This window comes from Trachypithecus francoisi, unplaced genomic scaffold, assembly GCF_009764315.1.
Source record: "Trachypithecus francoisi isolate TF-2019V2 unplaced genomic scaffold, Tfra_2.0 Lachesis_group16, whole genome shotgun sequence".
Lineage (NCBI taxonomy): Eukaryota > Metazoa > Chordata > Mammalia > Primates > Cercopithecidae > Trachypithecus > Trachypithecus francoisi.
In genome coordinates this window covers 74131410-74159409 of record NW_022681461.1, presented here as the reverse complement: position 1 = coordinate 74159409, position 28000 = coordinate 74131410, and the positions used below count along the sequence as shown (strand labels likewise).

The following is a 28000-nucleotide window of genomic DNA, read 5'->3' as shown; positions in this document are numbered from 1 at the left end:
GTGCAAAAGTAATTGCGGCTTTTGCCATTTTAATTAACTAATGGCAAATTAACGGCAATTCCTTTTGCGCCACCCTAATATAATCCATCAGAAGGGTAAAGGATCTGTCCCACAGAAAGTGGTCAATGCATGCTATTAGTATTATTTTATAAAGATAACTGGGATTCTTTTTTCTCCACTCATTTCAAGAAAGATCACTCCAGATTGTAAGCAAAATCACCCCAAACTTGTCAAGAGTTTCCATTTTTTTTCTCCTGACAGCTTTGGATTTATTTTAATTGTTTGATTTTAATTGTTTGATTATTTTAATTTAATAATTTCCTTCCAAAAGTGGCTTTTTTTTTTTTTTGAGATGAAGTCTCGCTCTGTTGCCCAGACTAGAGGGCAGTGGCGCAGTCTCTTCTCACTGAAACCTCCATTTCCTGGATTCGAGCGATTCTCCTGCCTCAGTCTCCCAAGTAGCTGGGATTACAGATGCCCACCACCATGCCCGGCTAATTTTTTGTATTTTTAGTAGAGACGGGGTTTCACCATGTTGGCCAGCCTGGTCTCGAACTCCTGACCTTGTGATCTGCCCGCCTCGGCTTCCCAAAGTGCTGGGATTACAGGGGTGAGCCACCGCGCCCAGCCAAAAGTAGCATTTTAAAGATATTAAATGTGGAAAATAATTTTCAATAAATCTAAAAGTAATTAGACTAATAAACAATCTAATGATTACTGCAAAATTATCATAAACAAGTTGAGCATCCTTAATCCAAAAATTTGAAATCCAAAACCCAAAACCTGTTGCGTACCAATATGATGCCACATGAGTGGTGAAGATACTGGCACTTTTGCTTTTTGATGGTTAGTTCAGTGTACACAAACTTTGTTTCATGCACAGAGTTATTTAAAATATTATATAAAATGACCTTCAATCTATGTGGATAAGGTGTATAAATAAATTTTGTGTTTAGACTCAGGTCCCATCCCCAAGATATCTCATTTTATATATATAAAAATATTCCAAAATCTGAAAAAAAAATCAGAAATCTGAAATACTTTTGATCTTAAGCATTTCAGATAAGGGATACTCAACCTATATTGAATGTAGTTAACACTTTTTACATCATAATTGTCAGTAAATAGACAGTAAGCCACTAACACTCTACCTCATATAAATAGTCTATTGCACGATATTTCAATGCTGAAAACATATCCTCTTTCTTTCAAAGCAGTGCAAACTTCAACATCTGGAAATACAAAAATTAAAATTAAACATTGGTAAAATAGCAAGTCAAGTGCAGAAAATCTCAATCACAAAACTTTGGTTCACTCATTTTTTAAAAGGCTCTGAATGATAATCATTGGTAAAAAATAATATACATTACTATAATTTTAAATCTAATGTGAAAATAACGTATATTGATATAAAATTGAATATTTTCTCTTATTGTTTAAACCATATAGCTGTTAGTTGGTTGGTGGAAATATATTTAATGTGATCATTTTGTTGCAAAAGAGGTTGAAATTCACAAGACTGCCAGAGTGGTGTTCCCAGAATAACCATATTTCTCAAGCGGTCTTGAAATTTGATAACCAAGGGGAGAACTCTGTGCTGAAACAGTGGAGGATTTGGAAAATTGGGAAACAATTCGTAAAACTGTTTCCATTCTCTCACTTAGAAAATAAGAAGTCTAAAGTTAGAATTTTCTAGTAGCTAGCTCATTTGGAATAAAGCAACTATGGCATATTGGTAAATCAACAAATCCGTCTAATGAAGCAATAAGTAAAATTTAGAATGCTGAACTCGTCCAGGATAGTTCTCATTTACTTGAGAACTCTAGGAATTATAGCTTTGAAGTTACTCTAGGACAGAGTAACTTCTGTGTAAAACTTTCAGTAAAACTTTTAGAAACTTTCAGTAAAAAACTAAAAACAAACTTTTAAAACAATTCAGGCCAGGCGCATTGGCTCACACCTGTAATCCCAGCACTTTGAGAGGCCGAGGTGGCGGAGCACTTGAGGCCAAGAGTTTGAGCCCAGCTTGGTCAACATGATAAAACCTCATCTCTACTAAAAATACAAAAATTAGCTTGGCGTGGTGGTGCACACCTGTAGTCCCAGCTACCCAAGAGGCTGAGGCACTAGAATTGCTTGAGCCTGGGATGTGGATCCAGGTTGCAGTGACTGACCCAAGATCACACCACTGTACTCCAGCCTGGGCAACAGAGCCAGACTCTATCTCAAAACAAAAACAATCCAGAGCACAATTAGTTTATTAATGACTCAGAAGGATTTTTGGATATTACAATATGTTTTCCAATTAAAATGAGACACATATGTTATCTGAATTGTCTTTAATATTGTTAGATTCTGTGGTGTGGAGAATATATAGTGTGGCCACCCTCTTTCAATCTTAAACAGGACCAATGTGGCACTATTTTACTAGTGGCTACTTCTCTGAGAATATTTCCAATCATTGCACCTCTATGTCTTTTCCACCCAGTGTATCTTTCAAGCAAATATTGATTCTAGAATTTCCATTTCTTGGTGTTGCACTTTTAGAAGAAACTGATTGTCTCATTCTAAAAGACATGTCAAAAAGGTAACAACAAACGAAACTCTACCGATTGTACCCATTCAGCTTATCGTCAGCATGTATATTAACTTTTCTTTTTTTGTGATAGCCTAGTATTTCTATCAGCTTCATATTTATCACTCTCACCAATTACCTTAAGAAATAATTACTTTTGTATTGAAGTCAACCACTGAAATTCATGCTAAATATGGACTACTTAATAAGATGCTATATGTTATATACATGCTTAGAACCCCATTTATCAAGTTTATTTCATTGCAATACAGATATAGAATACATCTAATGGTGGTGCGTGGATGCAAAAAAGATAGATTGCTCTTATTTCTAAAACCAAAGATATGGTGGAAACGAACAAAATCATGGTTAGAGAGTGGGGAATTTAAAATTGTCAAGTTTTGAATTGCAGCAATTCTCGAATTTTTTTTCTTTACCTTTTTCTAAAGATTTTCTCTCATGCTACTTCCTGACTGACATCTACTGGGCCAAAATGGAAATGCACACGATAATGAGGTCAGGCACAAGGCCAGGAAGTAAGCTTTCCCAAGATGATGATGATGATTATTATTTAATTAATTAATCAAATCATTTTTTGAGACAGAGTCTCCCTCTGTCCCCCAGGCTGGAGTGCAATGGTGCGATCTCGGCTCACTGCAACCTCCAGCTCCCGGGTTCAATCGATTCCCCTGCCTCAGCCCCCTGAGTAGCTGGGATTACAGGGGGATGCCACCTTGCCCGGCTATTTTTGTATTTTTAATAGAGACGGGGTTTCGCCATCTTGGCCAGGCTGATTTCGATCTCCTGAGCTCAGGCAATCCTCTCGCCTCAGCCTCCCAATGTGCTGGGATTACAGGCTTGAGCCACCATGCCAGACCCCAAGATTATTTAAAAGCACTCACAGGTGAATGTGAATCTTCGGGCTGGCTTCCCACCTCTCCCCACCAGCCTAAGGTATCAGGAGCTTTCTGCCTTTTTCACTCCCTCGCATAAAAACCGCACTTAAAAAAACCATAAGATCCGCCGGAAGCAGTGGCTCACGTCTGTAATCCCAGCACTTTGGGAGGCAAGGCGGGCGGATCACTTGAGGCCAGGAATCCAAGACCATCCTGGGCAACATAGCAAAACCCTGTCTCTACAAAGAATACAAAAATTAGCCTGGGCCAGGTGTGGTGGCTCACACCTGTAATCCCAGCACTTTGGGAGGCCAAGGCGGGTGGATCATTTGAGGCAACGAGTTTGAGACCAGCCTGGCCAACATGGCGAAACCCCGTCTCTATTAATAATACAAAAATTAGCTGGGCGTGGTGGCACCCGCCTGTAATCCCAGCTACTCGGGAGGCTGAGGCAGGAGAACCGCTTGAACCCGGGAGGCAGAGGTTGCAGTGAGCTGAGATCGCGCCACACTGCACCCCAGCCTGGGCGACAGGGTGAGGCTCCGTCTCAAACAAAGCAAAACAAAATAAAACAAAAAAAGCCGGACATGGTGGTAGACGCCTGTAATCCCAACTACTCGGGAGGCTGAGGCAGGAGACTCTCTTGAACCTGGGAGGCAGAAGTTGCAGTGAACCGAGATCACGCTACTGCACGCCAGCCTGGGCGACAGAAGAGCGAGACTCTGTCTTAAAACAGACAAAAAAACGTTACACCGCAGAGAAAGCGAGGTGCACTGATTTTCCCTTATTGTTTAGCCCATATGACTTCTAGCTGATGTTTTTTCTCCTGACAGCTTTGGATTCATTTTAATTGTTTGAAACCCCACCAGCATCTCTGAGCCCTTCGCACCTTCTAGTCTCAGGTTAAGTGGATGGTGGGTCTGGGGTTTTGTCTCTACAGAGCCACATCGGTGGGGCCTCACAGATGTGTTTTCCTGAGATTCCTGAGCTGCCATACTTCTTTGGTCCCACAGGACCTTTTCTTCCCCTCAGCCCTCAAAAACACCCTCTCACCTGCCTACAGCCTCTCACGGCTCTTACCTGAGGTAAATCGCCTCCTGTGAGGTCTTCCTGGGGTAAAATTCGCGCCCACTGGACACGTGACCGCTGAGCCTGGACTCTGTGCTTCCATTGGCCAGATCAGGCCCCGCCCCTGGCCCACCCCTTGGGCTCCGGACACTTCCATCCGCGAGTGGGCACAGCCTAGGGAGCTGAGGCTTGTGGAGTCCGAGGCTGCAACCTGGGCAGCGCCGAGGTCCTCGGGAGTGAGCAGAACCCTCGTAGAACTGGGTGGAGTGTGACGGTGGAGAAGTCGGCGTGAGGCCAGAAAGAGCTGGGTGTGAAGGGTTGGGAAGACCACTCTTTGGGAGTGACCGCTCCATGTTGTTAGCCAGGCCGGGTAAAACGCGGCAGGGTTAGCAGGAGGGCGAGGGCAGAAGCCTTCCAGAGGTAAGGGTGGGAGGATTTAGCAATCACACAGATTCGGGGAAAGAGGAAGGCAAGAGGGAGGAGGCAAATGTGCCTCAGAGGTCTGGCTAGGTGTGGGTCATGGCTTGGTAGCAGAAGAACTTTTGAGGAGGGGTTAGGAAGATACTGCTTTTCCATTGGCGCAGGTGGATTTTATACCTTAATTAAAGCCACCCCCTTACATATACACATTTAAGTATCGCTAGACTCGCCTGATGAGGAATAATTTTTCTTTCCTCCATATTTCTTAACTGCTGTCTTTTACATCAAACGGCTTGGCATTAAACTCCTTCCCAGAAGATTGCAAGAAGTAACATGCATTTGTTTATTTTACCAACACATGGGTGTCTTTTGTGTTGATTGTTCAAAAACTAATTGTGAAATGTCAGTGGGTAAGTCACTTTATTTTCTTAAGTTACTTCCTTTATTTTGTACAGGCGTGTGCAGTTTGCTTCAGTTATATAGATTTAATGTTTGACAATAATCAGTTTTAAAGATATTCACCTAACATTGAAGTGCATTAATCATTCTGTGTTCTTGGATGTCTACCTTTTATTAAAATCAATTTTAAATTAAATATCTTTGTAAAAGTTAAAAAAAAAACTGGCTGGGCGTGGTGGCTCACGCCTGTAATCCCATCACTTTGGGAGGCCAAGGCCAGCAGATCACCTGAGGTCAGGGGTTCGAGACCAGCCTGGTCAACATGGTGAAACCCCATCTGTACTAAAAATACAAAAAAAAAAAAAAAATCAGCCGGTGTGGTGGCACACCCCTGTAATCCCAGCTACTTGGGAGGATGAGGCAGGAGAATTACTTGAACCTAGGAGGCAGAGGTTGTAGTGAGCCAAGATCATGCCACTGCACTCCAGCCTGGGGGACAGAGCAAGATTCCATCTCGAAAACAAACAAAACAAAAACCAAAAATAACACATGCTTATCCTCACTATAACCAGGAAAACCACCCAAAGATGTATACAGAGAAAGTAATCTCCATTCCCACCCCAACTCCCAGGTAACCAGTATTTACAATCTGGGTTGATTCTTTTCACATTTTGTTGTATGTTCATACAAATTTATTCAGATATGCATATACAATGTTGATTGGTTAATTATATATAAAAATTAGTAATTTAAAAAATAGCTGTATAATATTTTATAGTAACTACATGCCATGATGTATCTAAACATTCCACTACTGATGGATTAACAGATTGTTCCCAGTTTTCTACCTTGACAAATAATGCTGCAGTAAGAATTCTTGGACCTATGCTCTTGAGTACTTTCTGTGGCATAGATTTGTTTTGGCCTGGTGGCTCAAATTGTAAGAGCATTTCAAATTTAACAGATATTGCCATTTTTCCTTCCAAAAATGTATAGCACTTTACATTAACAGTACCAGAAAGGGATCATCATTTTCCTGAATATCCAACAGTACTGAATATATTGCTCTTCAGAAATTTTTGCCAGGCTGATGCATGAAAAATTCTATCTTGTTTTAATTTGCATTTCTCTGACTACTGCTGAGATTAAACATGTTTTAGATGTTTATGAACCCTTTGAATTTCTTCTTCCATGAATTGTCTAATTATGCATGTGCCTGTGTATGTGTGTATATGTGTATGCATCTGTATGTTTGTGTGTGTATGAGATCAAATGACTTTCCTACTGGGTAGGTTGTCTTTTTGAAAATCTAGTGTAAAGGTGCCTTAGTTAAAATCAGCTTAGCTGTATAAGTAACAGAAAATTCCAAAATAATATTAGATATATTTCTCTTTCATGTAAATGAAGTCCAGAGGTACAAAGGTTAAGGACTGATATGACAGCTCTGCCCCACTAAGTCCTTTGGGACTTAATTTCCTACCAGCTCATTTTCCTGATATTTCTGTGTAGTGGTCCTTGTTTTCATGGTCTCAGGTTGCAGTTTCTGTTTCAGGAAGCAGGATAGAGGAAGGACTGAAAAGGAGCAAAGGCGAAAGGCACAATGTCTCTTTATATATATGTAACTTAAATTGTAAAACATAATGTTCACATAGAAAAGTAATGTTCATATAGAAATATAATGTTTACATAGAAACTATACCACAATGTATAGTTATAAAAATTATTTTAAGAAAACATCCATGGAGCCTCCCCTCAAGTGAAGAAACAGAGCATTGGAATTTCAGAAGCCTGCTTTTCCTTTCTAATCACAACTCTCCCTAGAGGAAGTCTCCCTCTAGACCTAGAGATTACTATAATTCTGACTTTATGGTAATCATTGCCTTGCTTTTCTTTAAAGTGTTTCACCCAAGTATGCATTTCTAAATGACATAGTTTGCCTATTTTTGAATCTTGGTGTTTGTGTTACTTTGATTCTTGCTTCTTCCATGTTTATTGTATGTGATGATTCAATTTCATCAATTTCGTTTGATGTATTGTATATGATGATTTCAATTATATATGATGATTAAATAGGATACAATAGTATCCTATTTTATAAACATACTGCAGTTTATCCATTCAACTGTTGATGGACCTTTGGATTATTCTAATTTTTGTCTATTACAAAGAATGCTGCTACAATATCCTTGTATATGTATCCTAGTACACATATATGTTTCTCTGGAATATAGATTTAGGAAAAAGTTTTGGATTATTGAGTATATACATATCTTCATATTTATTGACTAACACTAAACTGTTTTCCAAAGTGATTATACCAATTCACATACCCATCAGTAATATTTAACAGTCTCTACTGCTCTATATCCTTACCAACCCTTAGCAATTTCATACTTGAAAATTTTGAGATCTAGTAGATGTCTAGTTGTCTGTTAAGGAAGTTTCCCATTAGCTGCCACATGACTCTTCTGCTTACATCTCATTTGCCAGGCCCCAGTCACATGGTCACATTTAGTTGCAGTAAAGGCTGGAAGATGCAGTGTTCATTCTGAACAGCTGCATGCAGAGTTATGATTTGGAGATTCTATTATTAATATAAGAAAAAACATATATTAGGAAATACACGGCAATCTCTGCCACATTCAGAATACTAACTTAAAAATAGCTGGTAGGCTGGGTGCCGTGGCTCACGTGTGTAATCCCAACACTTCGAGAGTCTGAGGCAGGAGGATCACCTGAGGTCAGAAGTTCAAGACCAGCCTGGCCAACTTGGTAAAACCCTGTCTCCACTCAAAATACAAAAATTAGTCAGGTGTGGTGGTGGGTGCCTATAATCACAGCTACTCAGGAGGCTGAGGCAGGGAGAATCGCTTGAACCCGGGAGGCAGAAGTTACAGTGAGCCGAGATCATGCCATTGCGCTTCAGCCTGGGTGACAGAGTGAGACTCCATCTCAAAAAAGAAAAAAAAAAAAAAATTAGCTGAGTGTGGTGGCACGCACCTATAATCCCAGCTACTTGGGAGGCTGAGGCAAGAGAATCACTTGAACTCGGGGGACAGAGGTTCCAGTGAGTGAGATCATGCCACTGCACTCTAGCCTGAGTGACAGAGTGAGACTCTGTCTCAAAAAAGAAAAAAGAAAAAGAAAGAAAAGAAAAAAAGCTAAATTTTATTTAGCACTCATTATGTACCAAGCACTATTCTAAACACTGTGTAACAACTCATAAGCTAGATAAATTTACAAATATTACAAACTCCAGTTTACAGAAGAGAAACCGGGGGCATTGACCACTTAAGTCTCTTACCCAAGATGAGCTTGAAAGTATGAGACAGAGTTGCAAATCCAGGCAATCTGACTTCAGAGCCCAAACTGAACGAGATCATACACTCTCTAAAACGAATATTTGCTCTTGAGTCATCCATGTTTTGTAAATGTTTTCTCCCCGTTCATTTTGGTGAATTTCTAAAGATAGTTTTCTTTCTATATTTACAGATAATTTTATCATATCCAAATCATCTGTTTTTTTCTTAGTGGATAATGTTTCTGCATCATTATTTCTAAAATCGTGCACATGATGAGAATCTTAGAACAACTACTTTTCCCTATAAATTTTAATTCACCATTATTTGCACCATTGTCATTTTGAACCTAAATGGAAATAAAACAAGTTGATATAAAACACACTTGAATATAAACTAAGCTGAGGATGGGATGGAGGAAAAAAATCCCTCTACTGTCCAGACCAATTCCATACATTTACGGAAATCTCTTATAATAATATCAAGCTTCATTGTTGTACTCACACACTGTGCTGTTAAGGCTATAGTAATAACATTTAATGTTTATTGAGAACATACTTTGTGCCAGGCACAATACTAGGCACTGATGATGCAAAAAATAGGGAAAACAAATATTTGCCTCCAAGAAGTTCACAAATCCTTGTATGAGTTGCTCTTATTTTTCTTCTCTTTAGGCGATTCTAAACACTGCTGCCAGGATGATATTTCTAAAACAGTTGAGAATACCACTTTCCTGCTCAAATTGTTTCAGCTGTCACCACAGCATAAAATCTGAAATCTTTAGCATGGAACAACTACCTACTCAACTCCATTTATTGTGAAATCCTGAACCACTGGCCATTCTCTGAAAGAGATTCTCCTACTCCTAAGTCTTTGTTCCTGCTGATTTATTTTGTACTCTGATCACATATTGAAATCCTACTTATTCTATAAATTTTAGTTTAAATATTTCCTCCTCCCACTGACACACTTATTGAGAGTCAGTGGTTACCTTTTGTCATTCCTACAATTTTTGTTAATATCCCACTTTGGGCACTTTTCATGTTTTGCATTATAGTTGTTTTGTTCATGTCTGCCTTCCCCACCAGACTTCAATCTTCTTGAGATCGTGGGCCATGGACCATGTCTTAATTATCTTTATGTAAGTAGCACAATGTAATGCCTTATCCAGAGTAAGCGCTGTGATGAAAATTTAATTTACTTCTTAACATCTGGCACTAGGTCATTTTGAAATAATGACTATCAATTTTTTTACACTTCCTATTAAATGTAGGCTTTCAGTGTTTTTGCAGGAGCAATTGTGTGTGAAATATTACACACATATACATGCCTGTGCAAAATGGACATGGTATGAATATAGCAGATAATCAGCTCGAGACAGAATTGCAGATTAGCTCAAACCAGATCATGCAGAAAATCTGGATATGTGGAATGGAAAGTATTGCACAAATGTATTACATAAGTAATTTATTGTCTTCTGGCTGCTAATTTATAGGTGTAACCTCACATACTGTCTTTTGATCACCATTAAGGGACTGTTTTGCACCAATAGGCTGAGAGCGAACATTTTAATACAACATATTCAGTCTAATTAAGCTGGATAATTACTGCTGGAAAAGAGCTATGGTAGCAACCGCATGTAAATAAATTTTTGCAAGTATAGAAGGGAAACCTAACATTTCATATTCATGTAGATTATCTCTTTTCAAATACAAGAAGACAAATGTTATTCTAGTCTATTTTGGCAGTATTCGTCTCTGTAAATACTATTACTTTTCTCTGTCCCATATGTTCAACCCTTCAGCATTTTTCTGATTATGAACCATTTCACATATCATATGCTTATTGGATCTTTTACACACATTGAAAAATTCAGGTAAGCTAAGATTCTTGCTGTAAACTTTACCTGTGCCTAGACTTCACTTTGTAACCCAGAAGAAAGAGTGGTAATTGGGTCGCCATCTCCATGGGAAAAGTAGAAGTACTAACCCGATACTTTCACCTCTCCCTGGGTAATATTTACCCTAAAACCTTGCACATTATATGGTTCAGTGAAGTTAAGCAATTTGCCCAGAAATACATAGGTAGATCGAGAACTCAGGTCTTCTGACTTCTACCCTGTGAAGTGTAGTTGTTTACTTATTGATTTATCCATCAATTATTTTTAAGCATATATTATATGCAAGGAAATATGCTACTTGGGGAAAGCAAATTGACTCTACTCTTTCAATGTGATAGGGAAAATAAGCCATTTACATAACTATTATTCCCTAAGAAAATTAACATTATAAGAGTATGGAAGTTTAAAAAAATAAATAATACTTTATTATGTCAACAAACAAGTTATAGAGATGCAAAAATTTGATTAGATAACTCATTTAGATATTTTACCAGATTAACCACACCAGTGAGATGTCTAGCTGTTTGGACCACAAAAGCCACAACATAGCACCACTATGTACTTAATGGAAGATGAACCAACTTGCAAAATAAATAACATCCAAGGGTCTAAACTTGCAAATTCGAACTAGAATAAGTTATAATAAATGTCTCAAATATCCAGGTTAACAAACATCATCCTTCTAAAATGTGGGAAAACTCTTATTTCGTTCTCTCACCAAAATAAGGCTTAATGTTATTTGAGGTATCCTTGGTTGCTTTTTTTTTTTTTTTTTGAGACGGAGTCTCGCTCTGTCACCCAGGCTGGAGTGCAGTGGCCGGTTCTCAGCTCACTGCAAGCTCCGCCTCCCAGGTTTATGCCATTCTCCCGCCTCAGCCTCTGAGTAGCTGGGACTACAGGCGCCCGCCACCTCGCCCGGCTAGTTTTTTTGTGTGTTTTTTAGTAGAGACGGGGTTTCACCGTGTTAGCCAGGATGGTCTCTATCTCCTGACCTCGTGATCCGCCCATCTCGGCCTCCCAAAGTGCTGGGATTACAGGCTTGAGCCACCGCGCCCTGCCCCTTGGTTGCTTTTATGCCTTGTATTTAAAAATGAAGGAGTTGTTTGTTTTTTTTTTTTTTTTCTTGTATATTTGTTTGAGTTCTTTGTAGATTCTGGATATTAGCCCTTTGTCAGATGAGTAGGTTGCAAAAATTTTCTCCCATTCTGTAGGTTGCCTGTTCACTCTGATGGTAGTTTCTTTTGCTGTGCAAAAGCTCTTTAGTTTAATGAGATCCCATTTGTCAATTTTGGCTTTTGCTGCCGTTGCTTTTGGTGTTTTAGACATGAAGTCCTTGCCCATGCCTATGTCCTGAATGGTACTACCTAGATTTTCTTCTAGGGTTTTTATGGTATTAGGTCTAACATTTAAGTCTCTAATCCATCTTGAATTAATTTTCGTATAAGGGGTAAGGAAAGGATCCAGTTTCAGCTTTCTACTTGTGGCTAGCCAATTTTCCCAGCACCATTTATTAAATAGGGAATCCTTTCCCCATTTCTTGTTTTTGTCAGGTTTGTCAAAGATCAGATGGCTGTAGATGTGTGGTATTATTTCTGAGGACTCTGTTCTGTTCCACTGGTCTATTTCTCTGTTGTGGTACCAGTACCATGCTGTTTTGGTTACTGTAGCCTTGTAACAACCCCATCAAAAAGTGGGGAAAGGATATGAACAGACATTTCTCAAAAGAAGACATCCATACAGCCAACAGACACATGAAAAAATGCTCGTCATCACTCGCCATCAGAGAAATGCAAATCAAAACCACAATGAGATACCATCTCACACCAGTTAGAATGGCAATCATTAAGAAGTCAGGAAACAATAGATGTTGGAGAGGATGTGGAGAAATAGGAACACTTTTACACTGTTGGTGGGATTGTAAACTAGTTCAACCATTATGGAAAACAGTATGGCGATTCCTCAAGGATCTAGAACTAGATGTACCATATGACCCAGCCATCCCACTACTGGGTATATACCCAAAGGATTATAAATTACTCTACTACAAAGACACATGCACACGTATGTTTATTGCGGCACTATTCACAATAGCAAAGACTTGGAATCAACCCAAATGTCCATCTGTGACAGACTGGATTAAGAAAATGTGGCACATATACACCATGGAATACTATGCAGCCATCAAAAAGGATGAGTTTGCGTCCTTGTAGGGACATGGATGCAGCTGGAAACCATCATTCTTAGCAAACTATCACAAGAAGAGAAAACCAAACACCGCATGTTCTCACTCATAGGTGGGAACTGAACAATGAGATCACTTGGACTCGGGAAGGGGAACATCACACACTGGGGCCTATCATGGGGAGGGGGGAGGAGGGAGGGATTGCACTGGGGAGTTATACATGATATAAACGTTATGCACATGTACCCTAGAACTTAAAGTATAATAAAAAATAAAAAAATAAAAAAATAAAAAGAAAAAAAAAAAGAAAAAAAAAAAAATAAAAATGAAGGAGATGGGCATTGGACTGAATTTGGGAAGAAGGATGTTACATTAATAATAATTTCATGGCCGGGCACGGTGGCTCATGCCTGTAATTCTAGCATTTTGGGAGTCTGAGATGGGCCGATCACAAGGTCGGGAGTTCAAGACCAGCCTGACCAACATAGTGAAACCCTGTCTCTACTAAAAATACAAAAAATTAGCTGGGCGTGGCGGTGGGCACCTGTAATCCCAGCTACTCAGGAGGTTAAAGCAGGAGAATCACTTGAACCCGGAAAGCAGAGGTTGCAGTGAGTGGAGATTGTTCCACTGTGTTCCAGCCTGGGTGACAGTGCGAGACTCTCTCAAAAAATAAAAATGATAATAATTTCATATGCAAGAAAAATCATTTTCTTGAAGGTAGACCTTTCCCATAAATAAAAAGATTTTGTAAAACAATTCTCATAATTTTATATTTTCAATTTAGACTTAATCTTGTATCTCAGAATGTAAACTAATTCAACAAATGAATTTTGAATACCTACTGTGTGTTCAGTATGTACAACTTCAGGAGAAAGACAACTTGTGTTGTCTCTTACAGGAAAGAAGAATAGCTAGAAACAGTAATGTTATTGACCACCAACTGACCACCTATTGATCATTTAATATACTGTTGACCACCTTCTTTAAGTAACCTTCTTTGTTTTCTGGCTTCCTGGATTATTTCACTGGTTCTGTGCCTGGGCTCTTTATCATTTTGGAAGAAAATAACAAAACCAGAAAATCAGGCTCGTTAATTACTTAGCACAGCATATATCTGTAGCTAGACCTTCAATGCCAGTTGTCAATCATTATTTCCCTTCATTTGTTATAGAGAGAGTGTGTTGGTATATGCCAGCAATATTCTAGGTGTGAGAAATAGAGTCTCAAACAATACATTAGCTATGTATCTATTTATTTATTTAGAGATAGAGTCTCGTTCTGTCGCCCAGGCTGGATTGCAGTGGTGCCATCTCAGCTCACAGCAACCTCTGCTTCCCGGGTTCAAGTGATTCTCCTGCCCCAGCCTTCCAAGTAGCTGGGATTACAGGCGCCCACCACCACGCCTGGCTAATTTTGTATTTTTAGTAGAGACGGGGTTTCACCATGTTGGCCAGGCTGGCCTCGAACTCCTGACCTCAAGTTATCCTCCCGCCTCAGCCTGTCAAAGTGCTGGAATTACAGGCATAAGCCACCGCGCCCAGCCCTATCCCTTTATTTCTAAACGCCCCCTTATCGTATTCTAACAACATATAGACCAGTGGTTCTCAATTGGAGGTGATTTTGTCCCTCAAGGGGACATTTGGGCATGTCTGAAGATGTTTTTGTTGTCAAAACTTGGGGAAAGCCAGCCTGGCTCTGCGGCTCCCACCTGCTCCTACTACTCGGATGCGGCCTTCACCTGCCAGGCCCTTCCCCACTAGCTTGGGGCAAGCAGAGCTGCATCCAGTGGAAATAAAGCCGTTCCAGGATTATTGAAAACTGAGCAGCAACCTTGGGAGTCCTGGGTCATCACATACTCCCCAACTGGAAGGTCCTTTACTGGCCTCAATTCCCGTCTCAAGGCCCCGCCTTCCACCTACGGTGGTGGAGTCTTCCTTACCCAGCACATCAACCTTCACGAACAGGCCTCCCCACCAGATGTCCTCCGCTGGATGCCTAAGCCTTGGGAGCAATGGGCCTCCTCGAAAAGAGCCTTCCCGACGGGCAGAGGAGCCTGGGTTCCCAGAAGACAAGGAGCCTGGGTTGCCCTCACACCCGGAGCTTGTATATAGATTATAAATATATAAAGGGGAAAGGGGTGGGTTGGGAGGGGTTGTGGGGCTGGAGCCCCACTTCCCCTCCTCCCCGTACCCCTGGTCCCCTGTCCCTGGGGCTGTTAACAAAGGGTAATAAAATGATTTAAAAAAAAAAAAAAAAAGGCCAGGCGCGGTGGTTCACACCTGTAATCCCAGCACTTTGGGAGGCCGAGGCGGGTGGATCATGAGGTCAGGAGTTCAAGACCAGCCTGGCCAACATGGTGAAACCTCGTCTCTACTAAAGATACAAAAAATTAGCCGGGCATGGTGGCACGCGCCTGTTCCAAAATAAGAATAGTATTTACTACTGATTAAAGGAAATTTAAGAAATCTTGATATAGACTAATCTAGTCCCACACTCTTCACACTCTTCACACCCTTCTAGTCGTATATATGAAACCTACCTCATTTCCTGCAGGTGACCTCACGTTCTGCTTGAGTGGGAGGTTGTGTTTTTTCCACTTTTCTCTTTTTATCTCAAAATGTCTATTTAGCCTCATTTGGCATTTTCTTACTCTCTTCTTTCTATGAATAAGTACTTTTCTTTCTAAGATATTCTCTTTCAATCTTTGTGCCTTATCTTATTCCCCAAATTACTTATACCTACAAAAATGCATTCTGTATCACAGGATACAAACAGATAAGAAAGGCAGAGCACTATTTCCCTTGGATGCAACAGATCCCCACTTACCTCCTCCAAAATTTAGTTCGTAAGTGTTTTCCTCTCATGTACATCTTCATTCTGTCTCCTATAATGGCTTTTCTGTGTCTAAAACGTGCTTCATTATATTCTATCCTAAAATATTTTCTAACACTGTTATTTTGAACCTTCTACTTTTAAAGTTTTCCGTATTCCCTATAACTCCACTACCTCTTTCTTAGACTACTGTAATTTTCTCCTAGCTGTTCTCCCAGCCTCTAATCTAGTCTACATAGTGCTGTAGAATAAAATTATATTCACTACTCTAATTAAAGTCCTTCAGTAGTTAACCAATAATAACTTTGATATGTCAAGCATCTCCTGTTTTCAAGGTACTAAGCTTGGTACTTCAGTTAATATTAGTCTCTCTATTACATAAAAGAGGAAACTGAGGTTTAAACAGGCCAAGTGACTTGCTCAAAACTACATAGCTAGAAAGTGAGGGGCCAACCCAAGTCTAATGCTGAAGTTTGCACATTTCATACAACTCTTCATTTCCTAAGGAATGAATTCTAAACTCCTTAGCGTGGCCTTCAGGACTCTTTGTGATCTGGTTCCAAGCTTTTTCCAGCTACTGCTGACCTACATCCACCCCACACTATTGTTAAATAACTATTGTTTTCCCCATACTATCTTTGCTTTCATCTGTTCTGTTTGCTCCTTCTCGTATTGTATTGTCTTAGTCTGTTTTCTATTGCTTATAACCAAATACCTGAAAATGAGTTATTTATAAGAAAAGGGACTTATTTTTTACAGTTATGGAGGCTAAGAAGTCCAAAATCAAGGGATCGCATTTGGTGAGAGTTCTTGCTGGTGGGAGCTCTGCAAAGTCCCCAGGTGGTACAGGGTATCACATGGCCAGGGGGATTAGCATGGTAGATCAGGTCTCTCTTCTTAAAAAGCTACCAATCCCACTCCTATGATAACCCATTAATTCATTAATTCATGAATGGGTTAATCCATTCGTAAAGGCAGAGCCCTCATGACCCAATCACCTCCTACAGGCCACTTCTCTCAATACTGCCACATTGGGGATTAAATTTCAACATCAGTTTTGGAATGAACAAATATTCAAACCATAGCATATACCCTCTATCTGCACATCCCCATAGGTCCAAGCACTTACCCACCTTTGAAAGCCCAATTCAAGCTTCCCAGCTAAATTCCCTGATCTTCTCTGATCGGTTCTTTTCTTTTTTACTGGTAGAGCTTTTCTCACTTTCAAATTTTGTTATCATTAATTGTATGTATGCTCTTTTGTCCTTCTTCTACTCAGACCTCCTTTAGAGCAGGGAATTTGGTATGTGATAGTAACATTTTTGTGTAGCATTTTACAAACACTCTTTCATGTATATTGAGAACCTGGCAAAGAGTAGGAGCTTAGAAAATGTTTATTTGGTTCTAATCTTCATAGCAACTCTCCAAGGTATTATTATGCTTTGCAAATAGTAAGGAAACTAAAGCTCAGAGATGTTAAGCGACCTGCCCAAGGGCATAAATGTTCCAGGATGACACAAGCTCCATCTGGAAAGTTCTGTCTCCAGTTGAAAGTTATTTCTACTACCCTACCTATGGCATCAGAGTTTTGTTTCCCCATGTATATCCTATCTAGATACCGTGGTAAATGTATGAGTAAATGTCTGGTAAGATTCTTTCATGAGAATCATGAGAGATCTATTGGTCACCAAAAATAAAAGTATTTGAGGATATGACTCATTCTCACACATAGTATTTATTGTTCACTTACGCAGAAGGAAAACAACCCTCCCATTCTGATAAAATATCTTAGGCAACATTATGTTGAGGTCTGTACTCTCCACGTAAGAACACCAGTGTTACACACCTTTAACAAACAAGTTTTTATATTTCATTTAAAATCAGTAGCTAGTAAGAAAATTGAGGAAATAATTTTTTCCTCGTTTGTTTTTCATTTTTATGTAGCCAAATTTATCATTCTCTTTCTTATAGTTTGTGCCTTTAGGGCCATATTTAGAAAAGCCACCACCATCCCAAAGATTGTAAAAATTTTCAAATATATTTTCTTCTGTTTTTACCATGTCATCTTTTACATTTAGAACTTCTAGGATGATATATGTGTATATGTGTGTGTAAGGCATAAAATATGTTCTTAATTTAATATTGTTCTTAAAGTTTAGTGTTAACTAAACTTTTTTTTACTTTTTTGTAAAAAAAAGTAAAAAACAGTTTTTTGACTTTTCCCTTCTGTTTTAAATTACATCTTTATCATATACTCCCATGTGCTAAATTCTAGATATTTAATTTGTTCTGTTGATGGTTTACTCCCAAAATGCTAGGATTACAGGTGTGAGATATCTCTCTGTCTTCCATGGGAAAGTGGGAATTTTTGAGGGGTTCCAGCAGTGGTGTGAGTTGCCAGCAACTCAATCACTTTGCAAGTGTACAGCTACCTCCCTGTCTCTGCTGGTAGAACCTTTAGCTCTACAGACAACTCTGCGATGAGCAGAGGACCTCTAACAATCTCTAGTCCTAGTTGTATTGTATAAAATCCTTGTCCTTGGAGAGGGCTGAGGGCATAATCTAGCTAGTGAGCATTCTGTAGGTCCACGCCAATGGGAAGAACCTCTTACCAAAGACTTACAATAATGTGGATACCAAGGAAGCATAAAAAGCCAACAGTAGAGTGAAGAGTCAATGTGGATAAGTTTGAGGGACTTAAAATGTCATCAAATCCAAATAGGCAGGCTAGAAATAGATTTCCAAACACTGGATATGCAGACCTAGTGATGACCAAAGTCTGATTACTTAAAACTGCACTTGCCAGTTGCAGTCACTTATACCTATAATCCCAGCACTTTGGGAGGCCGAAGCGGGTGGATCACTTGAGTCCAAGAGTTCCGAGACCAGCCTGGGCAACACAGTGAAATCCTGTCTCTACAAAAAAATACAAAAATTAGCTGGACATGGTGGCGCATGCCTGTAGTCCCAGCTAGTCAGGAGGCTGAGACGTGAGGATCACCTGAGCCCAGGAGGCAGAGATTGCAATGAGTCAAGATTGTACCACTGCACTCCAGCCTAAGTAACAGAGCAAGATCCTGTCTCAAAAATAAAATAAAATTATACCCTCAAATTATTTGACATTCTTCTGATTTAGGGGTAGGTCTGTCCTCTCCTGTTGCATCTAGGTAGGCTTATTAATGCATCAACAAAGGTAGTATGGTGGGAAATGAGAATGTGGATATTCAAGGCTGGGTCAATGCAGTTTCTGACTTATTCACTCACTCTTAGAGCCTTGAGCCATACAAGAAGCCTGATTAGTCTGAAACTAACAAGCTGTAAGAAGCCAACTTATACAGGGCTCTGGTTCTTAGCCCTCATCTTTAAGTCATTCCAGCCAAAGTGTCAGACATGTGAGCAAAACGGTTTTCAGATTATTCCAATTTGATCATTTTGCTCCATGTAAGGAGGTTCCTCAGTGACTAACACAAATGTCCCTGGATTGGTTCCTTCCCTTTCATATCAGTCTGGTCCAGAGGTTGGCAAACTATGGCCTGTGGGCTGAATCTAGCCTGCTGGCTGCTCTTTGTATAGCATACTAGTTAGGAATGATTCCTACATTTTAAAATTGTCATGATCATTTGGAAGAGATGAGGCACTCTGGCTTTTTGAGGCTTCAGCGGTTGTTTCTTTGATTCTTTCTCATCTTCTGAGTTCATCTACCTTCAATCTTTGAGACTGCTGACCTTTGAATGGGGTTTTTGTGGGGACTTTTACTTAAAATTAAGTTAAATTAAATTAAAATTGTTACATTTTTAAATGGTTACCTAAGTACCTTCATAATGTCCTTGAACTGTCTCTTTGGCCTGCAAAGCCTAAAATATTTGCTATATTGTCCTTTACAGAAAAAGTTTTGGCTGGGAGTGGCGGCTCACCCCTCTAATTCCAGCACTTTTAGGCAGGAGGACTGCTTGAGGCCAGGAGTTTGAGACTACCCTGGCCAGCATAGTAAGACCCTGTCGAACAAGAAAAAGAAGGAGGAGGAAGAGGAGGAGGAATAAAAAAAGCCTGCTACTTCCTGATTTAGTCCCCCAAATAGAAGAGAGATGGAAGAAAATAAGAGATTATTGCAGAGGCCTATCTAGATAGTATTGACTTCAGTTCCCCCAAAACAGAAATTAGACAGATAGGAACTATTGAGACGAATCTCTCTAAGTGTGACATAATGCTCGATAATCTACTTTAAACTTCTGTATTTCTTTCTTCAAGTCCTAGTTTCCCAAGAAAAAATGACAGTCTTCGTGCTCCTTAAGGAAGACTTTGATATTCCAAAGAGATGTACATCCTATGTTGCTGAATTATTTCAAATTCTAGAATGCTGGAGCCACAGGGCATTTAGGGATTATCTAGTTCAACCCCTGTTCCATATTAAAGGAGGCTGGGCTAAATGGCCTAAAAAACATGACTACTGTGAAAGGAAAATAAATCTTGGGACCCCCAAATCACTAAGCTAAAGGGAAAAGTCAAGCTGGGAGCTGCTTAGGGCCAACCTGCCTGCCATTCTATTCAAAGTAGCCCTCTGTTCACTGAGATAAATCCACATCTGATCGCCTCCTTTGGAGAGGCTAACCAGAAACCCAAAAGAATGCAACCATTTGTCTTCTATCTACCTATGATCTGGAAGCCACCTCCCTGCTTCGAGTCTTCCTGCTTTCCTGCCTTTGCTTCAAGTTGTCCCACCTTTCCAGACCAAACCAGTGTTCATCTTGCATATGTTGATTGATGTCTCATGTCTCCCTAGAATGTATAAAACCAAACTGTGCTCTGACCACCCTGGACACATGTTGTCAGGATCTACTGAGGCTGTGTCACAGGTGCACGTCCTCAACCTTGGCAAAATAAACTTTCTAAATTAACTGAGACCTGTCTCCAGTTTTCAGTGTTCACACTACTCATCTAGAGTAAAAGGCCTCATGAATTCACTGCAAGACAAGGACACAGGAAAGCAACCACCACACAGAAGACATGTGGGCCCCAACATGTTGGTCTCTTACATCCAACCAGGTGTAATTGGCAAGCAACACAGGGCCAAGCACTACACCTGAGACACCCTGATAACAGTCACAAAGACTGAATCTAAAACTTTGTCAGTACCCTGTGACTTACAGATGACTGTATTTGCTATACAACAGTGTGCTGGTATAGTTAAAGGGGTGGTGTGGGTGGGCGTGGGCACTAAGTTGCTAAGTAGTTTGCACTTTACTGTCCCTAATTGTTCCTGCTAAATTGAGGCATCCTTAAGGTCCTCTGAGAGCAGAAAACCCTCAAATCTTATTGAAGACAGGCTCTTATTTCATATTCTCCTTCTCTTCTTGCATCTTTTCCCCCTATGCTTTCTTCTCTTACTATCTTCTGTAAAAAAAATTTCTTTCTACTTCTATTCCTGGTCTTCCTTGCTTTGACTCTTCCTCCTCATATTCATGCCAAACTGTTTTTATTTAATTTATGCCTATAATCCCAGCACTTTGGGAGGCCGAAGTGGGTGGATCTCGATCACAGGAGTTCGAGACCAGCCTGGGCAATATGGTGAAATCCTGTCTCTACAAAAAATACAAAAATTAGCTGAGTGTGGTGGCGCATGCCTGTAGTCCCAACTAAATGTTAATATTTAATATTAAATAAATTAAATATTTCTGTATTTATTTAACACAAATGATGGGTTGCTTCTAACTGGAGTAGCAGGTGAGAGGCTGGGCAAAGGGAAATGATCTGTAGTAACAAGGCAGAGACATCTGAAAGTCTAGAGAAAGTACTGAAAAATGTGATGAAAAAAATTCATTGATTTGCCAATACATATCATGATGGCTGAGATGGGAGGAAGCTGAGAAGTGTATAGCTCTTCCCAAAGGAAATATATGCAAAATATCCCAAAGGAAATGCAGCAGACTCATCCTTTTAATAATTTCCAAGTAAATAGTCAAAAATCCTGCTTAGGATAAACTAAGAAAATATTGCTTCCACTGGCTCCAAATGGCCTGCTGAATTCCTATGACTATGTAGACTTCCATGAAATCCAAAATTGAGGAAATTTAAGGGACACTGCATTAATAGTATAATCACCCCATGCTTTTTGATACATGCCAATGTTCTTCTTAGCTGAAAGTAATTTGACCTGGCTATTTGCTAAATGGTTCAAGATGAATGCTGGAAGATTTAGCTAACTGCCTTGTGAGAACTATCTAACATTAAGAAGAAGCAGATGCCATGTTGGTAGGCTTTGTCCTGTAAGAATTGTTGAACCAGCCTGCTTACTATTGAAACCTCCTTTGCGAAAATTATAAATGAGGAAATTATGGCAGTGAAAGAGATCAGACCTAGCCAACTCCATCCTGCTTCTAACCTTTAAGCCGTCCTTGTTCATTCCTAGTTGTAGGCTGAACTAGCCTTGGGAAGGAATTCAGTTCATGGTTTGACTCTGAAACAATATTGATAATAGCCCTTTCCCCAAAAGACCCACTTCTTACCTGGGAACCAGTCTGCCTTTGTAGGACTAACAAATTAGCTACAAGATTAGAAATTGTGGTTTAGGGGTCATGCAGCCTCTGGCTACACGAGTGTGAACCTCCCCTATTGCTTCTAGGGATAATATCACTATTGCAAAACCTAAAATTCGTGCTTGAGATATTTTGCAGACCCTGCCTTTAATGGATCAGCTGATACCACCCAGACTGGTAATCTGGCTCAACCAGTTCTGTGATCCCATCCAGGAGCAGAAGACAGCAAGAAAATCTCACTTGACCCCCTGTGATTCCATCTCCAACCTGACCAATCAGCACTCTCAACTTCCTGAGCCACTACCTGTCAAATTATCTTTAAAAACTCTGACCTCCCCCTTCCATGCTCAGAGAGACTGATTTGAGTAATAATAAAACTCCGGTCTCTAGCACAGTTGAGTCTGTGTAAATTACTCTTTATTGCAATTCCCCTGCCTTGATAAATCGACTCTGTCTAGGCAGTGGGCAAAGTGGACCCATTGAGCGATTATACTACTACCCATGTTTTTGCTGCTGAGCTCAGCTGTCTGGTTGGGCTTCTCTCCGGTGCCTACCCTATTCCAACAGACGCATCCATCTTACATAATAGGACTATTCTCAACTTAGACCATCCTACTTCAACCAATTAGTTGTGAAGGCAGAACACATGACCAAAAGAAAAAAAACAGAAGCAGAAGAAGAAAGTTTAAATAACCCCTACACAATCTGATTTTGGATTTCAACTAAGAAAATAGCATTTTATATGATAAAATGATATATGATCTCAAAAATCCTACTGAAGCTAATTTCTCTAATTCAACTAATTTGAGAATGCTTGTCAGAACCTTCTTAGAGTGGTGCCAACAACATTTCTATACTCACTTGCATATGAGAAAGTTTAGGCAGAAATCAGAATTTTGATTTGCTAAAATGTCATCTTTGATGGTTAAAAAAAAGTCATTGATTTTTTTCTTATATAAACATTAACATGAAGCCAGACTTTGGAGGCCTAGATTATTAATAAGGTGGCTTTTAAAACTTATTGTTTAAATCTCACACCTCTGAGAATGAAAGAAGCAAATTAATCATGCCAGGGCAACGGGGAAAAACTGAAGTTGTCACAGTCAAGTCAGGAAGTTCAGTCACTCTAATTACGCGAACCACATTTTGTGGGAATGTATTCAGAATTTCTCAAGTGGTAGCAGAAGGGATGCTGGAAAGATTTTTTCCCTGCATCTACTTTCTCACTTCCCTTCCTCATTTCCCTAGAGTTCCCTAATGTCTCCTCCAACATCCTCAGCTACTTTTTCTCATCTTTATTCACTAGAATGTGAGCTGAATTTGACATAAAAACGAAGCATCAGGCCGGGCGCGGTGGCTCAAGCCTGTAATCCCAGCACTTTGGGAGGCCGAGAGGGGCGGATCACTAGGTCAGGAAATCGAGACCATCCTGACTAACACAGTGAAACCCCGTCTCTACTAAAAAAATACAAAAAACTAGCCGGGCGAGGTGGCGGGCGCCTGCAGTCCCAGCTACTCGGGAGGCTGAGGCAGGAGAATGGCATAAACCCAGGAGGCAGAGCTTGCAGTGAGCTGAGATCCGGCCACTGCACTCCACCCTGGGCGACAGAGCGAGACTCCGTCTCAAAAAAAAAAAAAAAAAAAAGAAGCATCAAAACTAGTTTCAGAGCCAGGCACTGTGGCCCATGCCTGTAATCCCAGCACTTTGGGATGTAGAGAGGGGCAGATCATCCGAGGTCAGGAATTCAAGACCAGCCTCACCAACATGGCGAAACCCTGTCTCTACTAAAAATACAAAAATTAGCCAGGCATGGTGGCCCGCGCATGTAGTCCCAGCTAGTCGGGAGGCTGAGGCTTGAATCTGGGAAGCGGAGGTTGCAGTGAGCCGAGATCATGTCACTGCACTCCAGCCTGGGTGCCAGAGTGAAACTCCATCTCAAACAAACAAACAAAAAGAAATAAAAACATCTAGTTTCACATGTACTTGAACTTCAGTGGCTGACTGTCCTTGGCAACAAAACAGCTGTAATTTTTAGGAAACTCAAGAGTGGCTACCAATGTGGCTGCAGACTGCACGGCATTAATGTAAAAGATACATCTGTATATCCTATTTTTCTTTAGAGAAGAAACTTCATACCCCCTTTCTGGCATGCAAAAAAGCAATAGTATTAGAAGGTTAATTAGAAGTTGAATGAAGTTTCATGCAGACTAGCTTGTAGATCAACAAACTTGACCTGATTCTATCCTATATATGTGGCACTCACATAGTTTCTCATATCTCTCCCAAGCAAAAGGAGAACAATCTGCCTTATTCACAGTATTTGTGCTGAATGCCTGAGATGCACACGCCACGCATGTCACAAGGCAATCATGTCTTTACAAAGTTAGAGAAAGAGGTAAACCTATGATGGCTGGCCCGGTGACCCCTAGGGACTTCAAGAAAGCCCAAAGACTCACCCTTTGAATAAGATGTCACCCTTTGAAGAAAATGTCAGCAACGGAAAAGTCAGAGGGAGAGCAACGATGGGAAGGAGATGTGCTCTCAAAAAACTTTTGAAAACTGGCTTTTAAATAAAGTGGGAAAAATCATGTCTTTACTTACAACTTAGACGAATACCAGCTCTCAAGCTTCTATGTGAACAGGTCTGTTAATGAAGTCGTCTTCAATGTGTCTCCAGATGTGTCTCAGGCACATGAGAATCATCGTCAGAAGAAAGAGGGAGCCACCTTTTTGACAGACATTGCAATGTAATAATAATGACAGAATTATAAATAAATAACTTTAAGTTATGATAAAGAATAGCCAGTACTTACCTGGAACTTACTATGAATCAGGGACTGTCTTGAGTACTTTTTCTATATTATCTCAGGAAAACCTGGGCTTAGAGTCATGCAGGCCTGAGTCTGAGCCCTGGTTCTGTCACTTTTTAGCTGTGTGGTCATGAGGAAGAAGTTTCTTAAACTTCTTTAATATTGAGTTTCTTCAAATGTAAAATACTCTTAGGGCTGTTGTGGAAACAGATTAGATCAGGTATGCACAAGCACCAATAGGGTCCGTTTCCTCTTGTGTTGGACACTGCAAGCCTTCAGATGACAAAACGTGGGTGTTTGGGGAACATTGTCTGGAGGTTATTGAGTAGTTAACCATTCTAATGTCACATGGTGTGAAACATTCACAGCAGTGCCCATTAACTTTGAGAAGATTGTGTTCCTCTTTCTCCTTGGGAAAAACTCATTTCTATGACCTATTTTCTACAAACATTGAGAAGTGTGGGAGGAAAGAACCCAATAGGATTAATCAAAACCAAAGAAGATATAACAAGAATGGCAAAGACGGTATCATGAAATTGATAGAATTAATTTGCATTTCCCTTCAGGGCACGAGATTTCAGATTTTTTCCCCAAAAGGGTATTCATGGAAAGGTACTAAATGTCTACACTACCTCATCAGAAATGTTTATTTCTTTTTTTTTTTGAGATGGAGTCTCCCTCCGTGGTCCAGGCTGGAGTGTGGTGGTACCATCCCAGCTCACTTCAACCTCCACCTCCTGCGTTCAACGGATTCTCCTGCCTCAGCCTCCAGAGTAGCTGAGATTACAGGCACCCGCCATCATGCCTGACTACTTTTGTAGTTTAAGTAGAGACAGAGTTTCGCCATGTGGGCCAGGTTGGTCTCGAACTCCTGGCCTCAAGTGATCTGCCTGTCTTGGCCTCCCAAAGTGCTGGATTTACAGGCATGAGCCACCACACTGAGCCAGAAATGTTTATTTCTTGTGAACTGGTGCTCATTAAAATAGAGTACCCCCAGCCAGGCGTGGTGTCTCAGGCCTGTAATCCCAACACCTTGGGAGGCTGAGGTGGGCGAATCACTTGAGGCCAGGAATGCGAGACCAGCCTGGCCCACGTGGTGAAGCTTCATCTTTACTAAAACTTCAGAAATTTCCCGAGTGTGACAGGCGTGCCTGTAATCCCAGCTACTTAAAAGGCTGAGGCAGGAGAATCACTTGAACCTAGGAGGCGGAGATTGCAGTGAGCCAAGATGGTGCCACTGCATTCCATCCTGGGCAACAGAGAGAGACTGTCTCCAAATAAATAAATAAATGCATAAATAAAAATAGAGTACCCCTTACATAGTTTCCTCTTGTCAAAAACTTCAGATACACAATATTTGCAGTTCCACTCATTCTCAATAAAGAGAGTAGATAATTTATGTTGCTAATTATTAGTACTAAAATACTTGCTAATTAAATAGTCAACAACCACAAAACTGCTTTGGGAATGAGGCTGGTCCTTGTAATTGACCTCATTTTGTAAGTGAAGGAAGGAACATGAGCACAGAAAAAGACTATGGGACCTAGCCAAAGCCACAGCTAGTAAAGGACAAGGACAAAAGCTAGAACTGATGAATCCTGAATCCTAAATTACAATGCCTTTTTCATCAGCTTTTATTAACCTTCAGCAATTTTAGGTGCTTTTCTGTGGTTGTACTTGTGGGATTCAAAGCTGGATTTTGTTATTGTTGTTCCTTGGCATAATAAACAAAAGCAAATTTTATTTAAAAGCAAACACACTTTTATACGTAAACATGCACACACATGTAAAAATCTAAATTTCTTCTTAAACAGTGGCCTACTAATAATTACTTTTAGGATCAGTGTACAAAATACAAAGGATCAGTGCCTCTGGGTTGCGGGGAGGACTTGCAGGCTTAGATACTGTATGGAGGGATGCTAGAACACTTTAAATGTAAAGTGGTTTACTTCCATGATGTGTGATGCTATTCCTGGCTCCTTCAGTTTAGCCAGCCCAATCATGTTAAAGCCAGCCACTAGTACCAGCTCTTTTTTTTTTTTTTTTAAGACAAAGTCTCATGTCTCGCTCTGTTGCCCAGGCTGGAGTGCAGTGACGCAATCTCAGCTCACTGCAACCTCTGCCTCCCAGGTTCAAGCAATTCTCGTGCCTCAGCCTCCCAAGTAGCTGGGATTACAGGCATGCACCACCACACCCGGTTAATTTTTGTATTTTTAGTAGAGACGGGGTTTCACCATGTTGGCCCAGCTGGTCTTGTCAATTCCCAACCTCAAGTGATCCACCCGCCTCAGCCTCCCAAAGTGTTGGGATTACAGGTGGTGTGAGTGAACCATTGCCCGGGCCAAGTACTGGTTCTTAATGCTGGTATTTGCCTAGGATCTTGACATTTGCCTGTGATCCCCTTCCCACCTGCATAAAGATCCTATAATTTGAGCTCAGTTCCTTGAGCTCTCTGATACCCTCAGACTATACTGTGATAATAAGAAACTTATTATTCTTCTCTGGCTGACTGGTATCATGTTGCCACTAATAATAAATAACATAGTTTGTATTCATGATCTGGGTTACACCCAAGCTAGCAGCTATACAATATTTTTGTAACCATAATAGGTTCATTGCCGATATACACAGCAAGTCAATACACTGAGACAATAGGTTGTGTGTTGCAGAGAAAGAGGTTTAATCATAGCGCCACTGAATGAGGAGATGGAAGGTAACTAATCTATCTCCCCGAGAAGCTTGGGGCTAGACTTTTTTTAAGGCTTTTGGAGTGAGCCAAAGAGTGGAGATTGATTGGTTGAAGAGTGCAGGGTGAAGTCATGGGATAAGGAGATGAAGAAGCTGTATTCTTACGCTGATCCCGTTCTTCTGTGGGCGGTCTTCAAACTGGTCTCTAGAATTCAAGGTCTGAGAAAGATCATGAGTAATCCTTAAACAAAAGCCTTATTATTCTAATGTCAGAGATCCTATCTATAGGAACAATGGGGATGCCAATGAATCTCGAACAGTCTTATGACCCTAATGTCAGAGACCCTATGTATAGGAACAACGGGGATGCAAATGGTCAGCATCTAATGCTGCA

At 40.4% G+C, this 28000-nt stretch overlaps 1 protein-coding gene across 1 annotated transcript in view; it reads right to left on the bottom strand.

Annotated features, from left to right (window-relative positions):
- Positions 1–25213, bottom strand: part of SHOC1 (shortage in chiasmata 1) — a 131717-nt gene extending 106504 nt beyond the window's left edge. Inside the window, exons 1-3 of the mRNA XM_033237821.1 lie at positions 24922–25213; positions 24710–24834; positions 1152–1232 (exon numbers count right to left, since the gene is read on the bottom strand). Coding sequence (XP_033093712.1) covers positions 1152–1196 — 45 coding nt within the window. The 5' untranslated portion in view covers positions 1197–1232; positions 24710–24834; positions 24922–25213. The remainder of the gene's footprint in view (positions 1–1151; positions 1233–24709; positions 24835–24921) is intronic.
- Positions 25214–28000: the final 2787 nt, after the last annotated feature.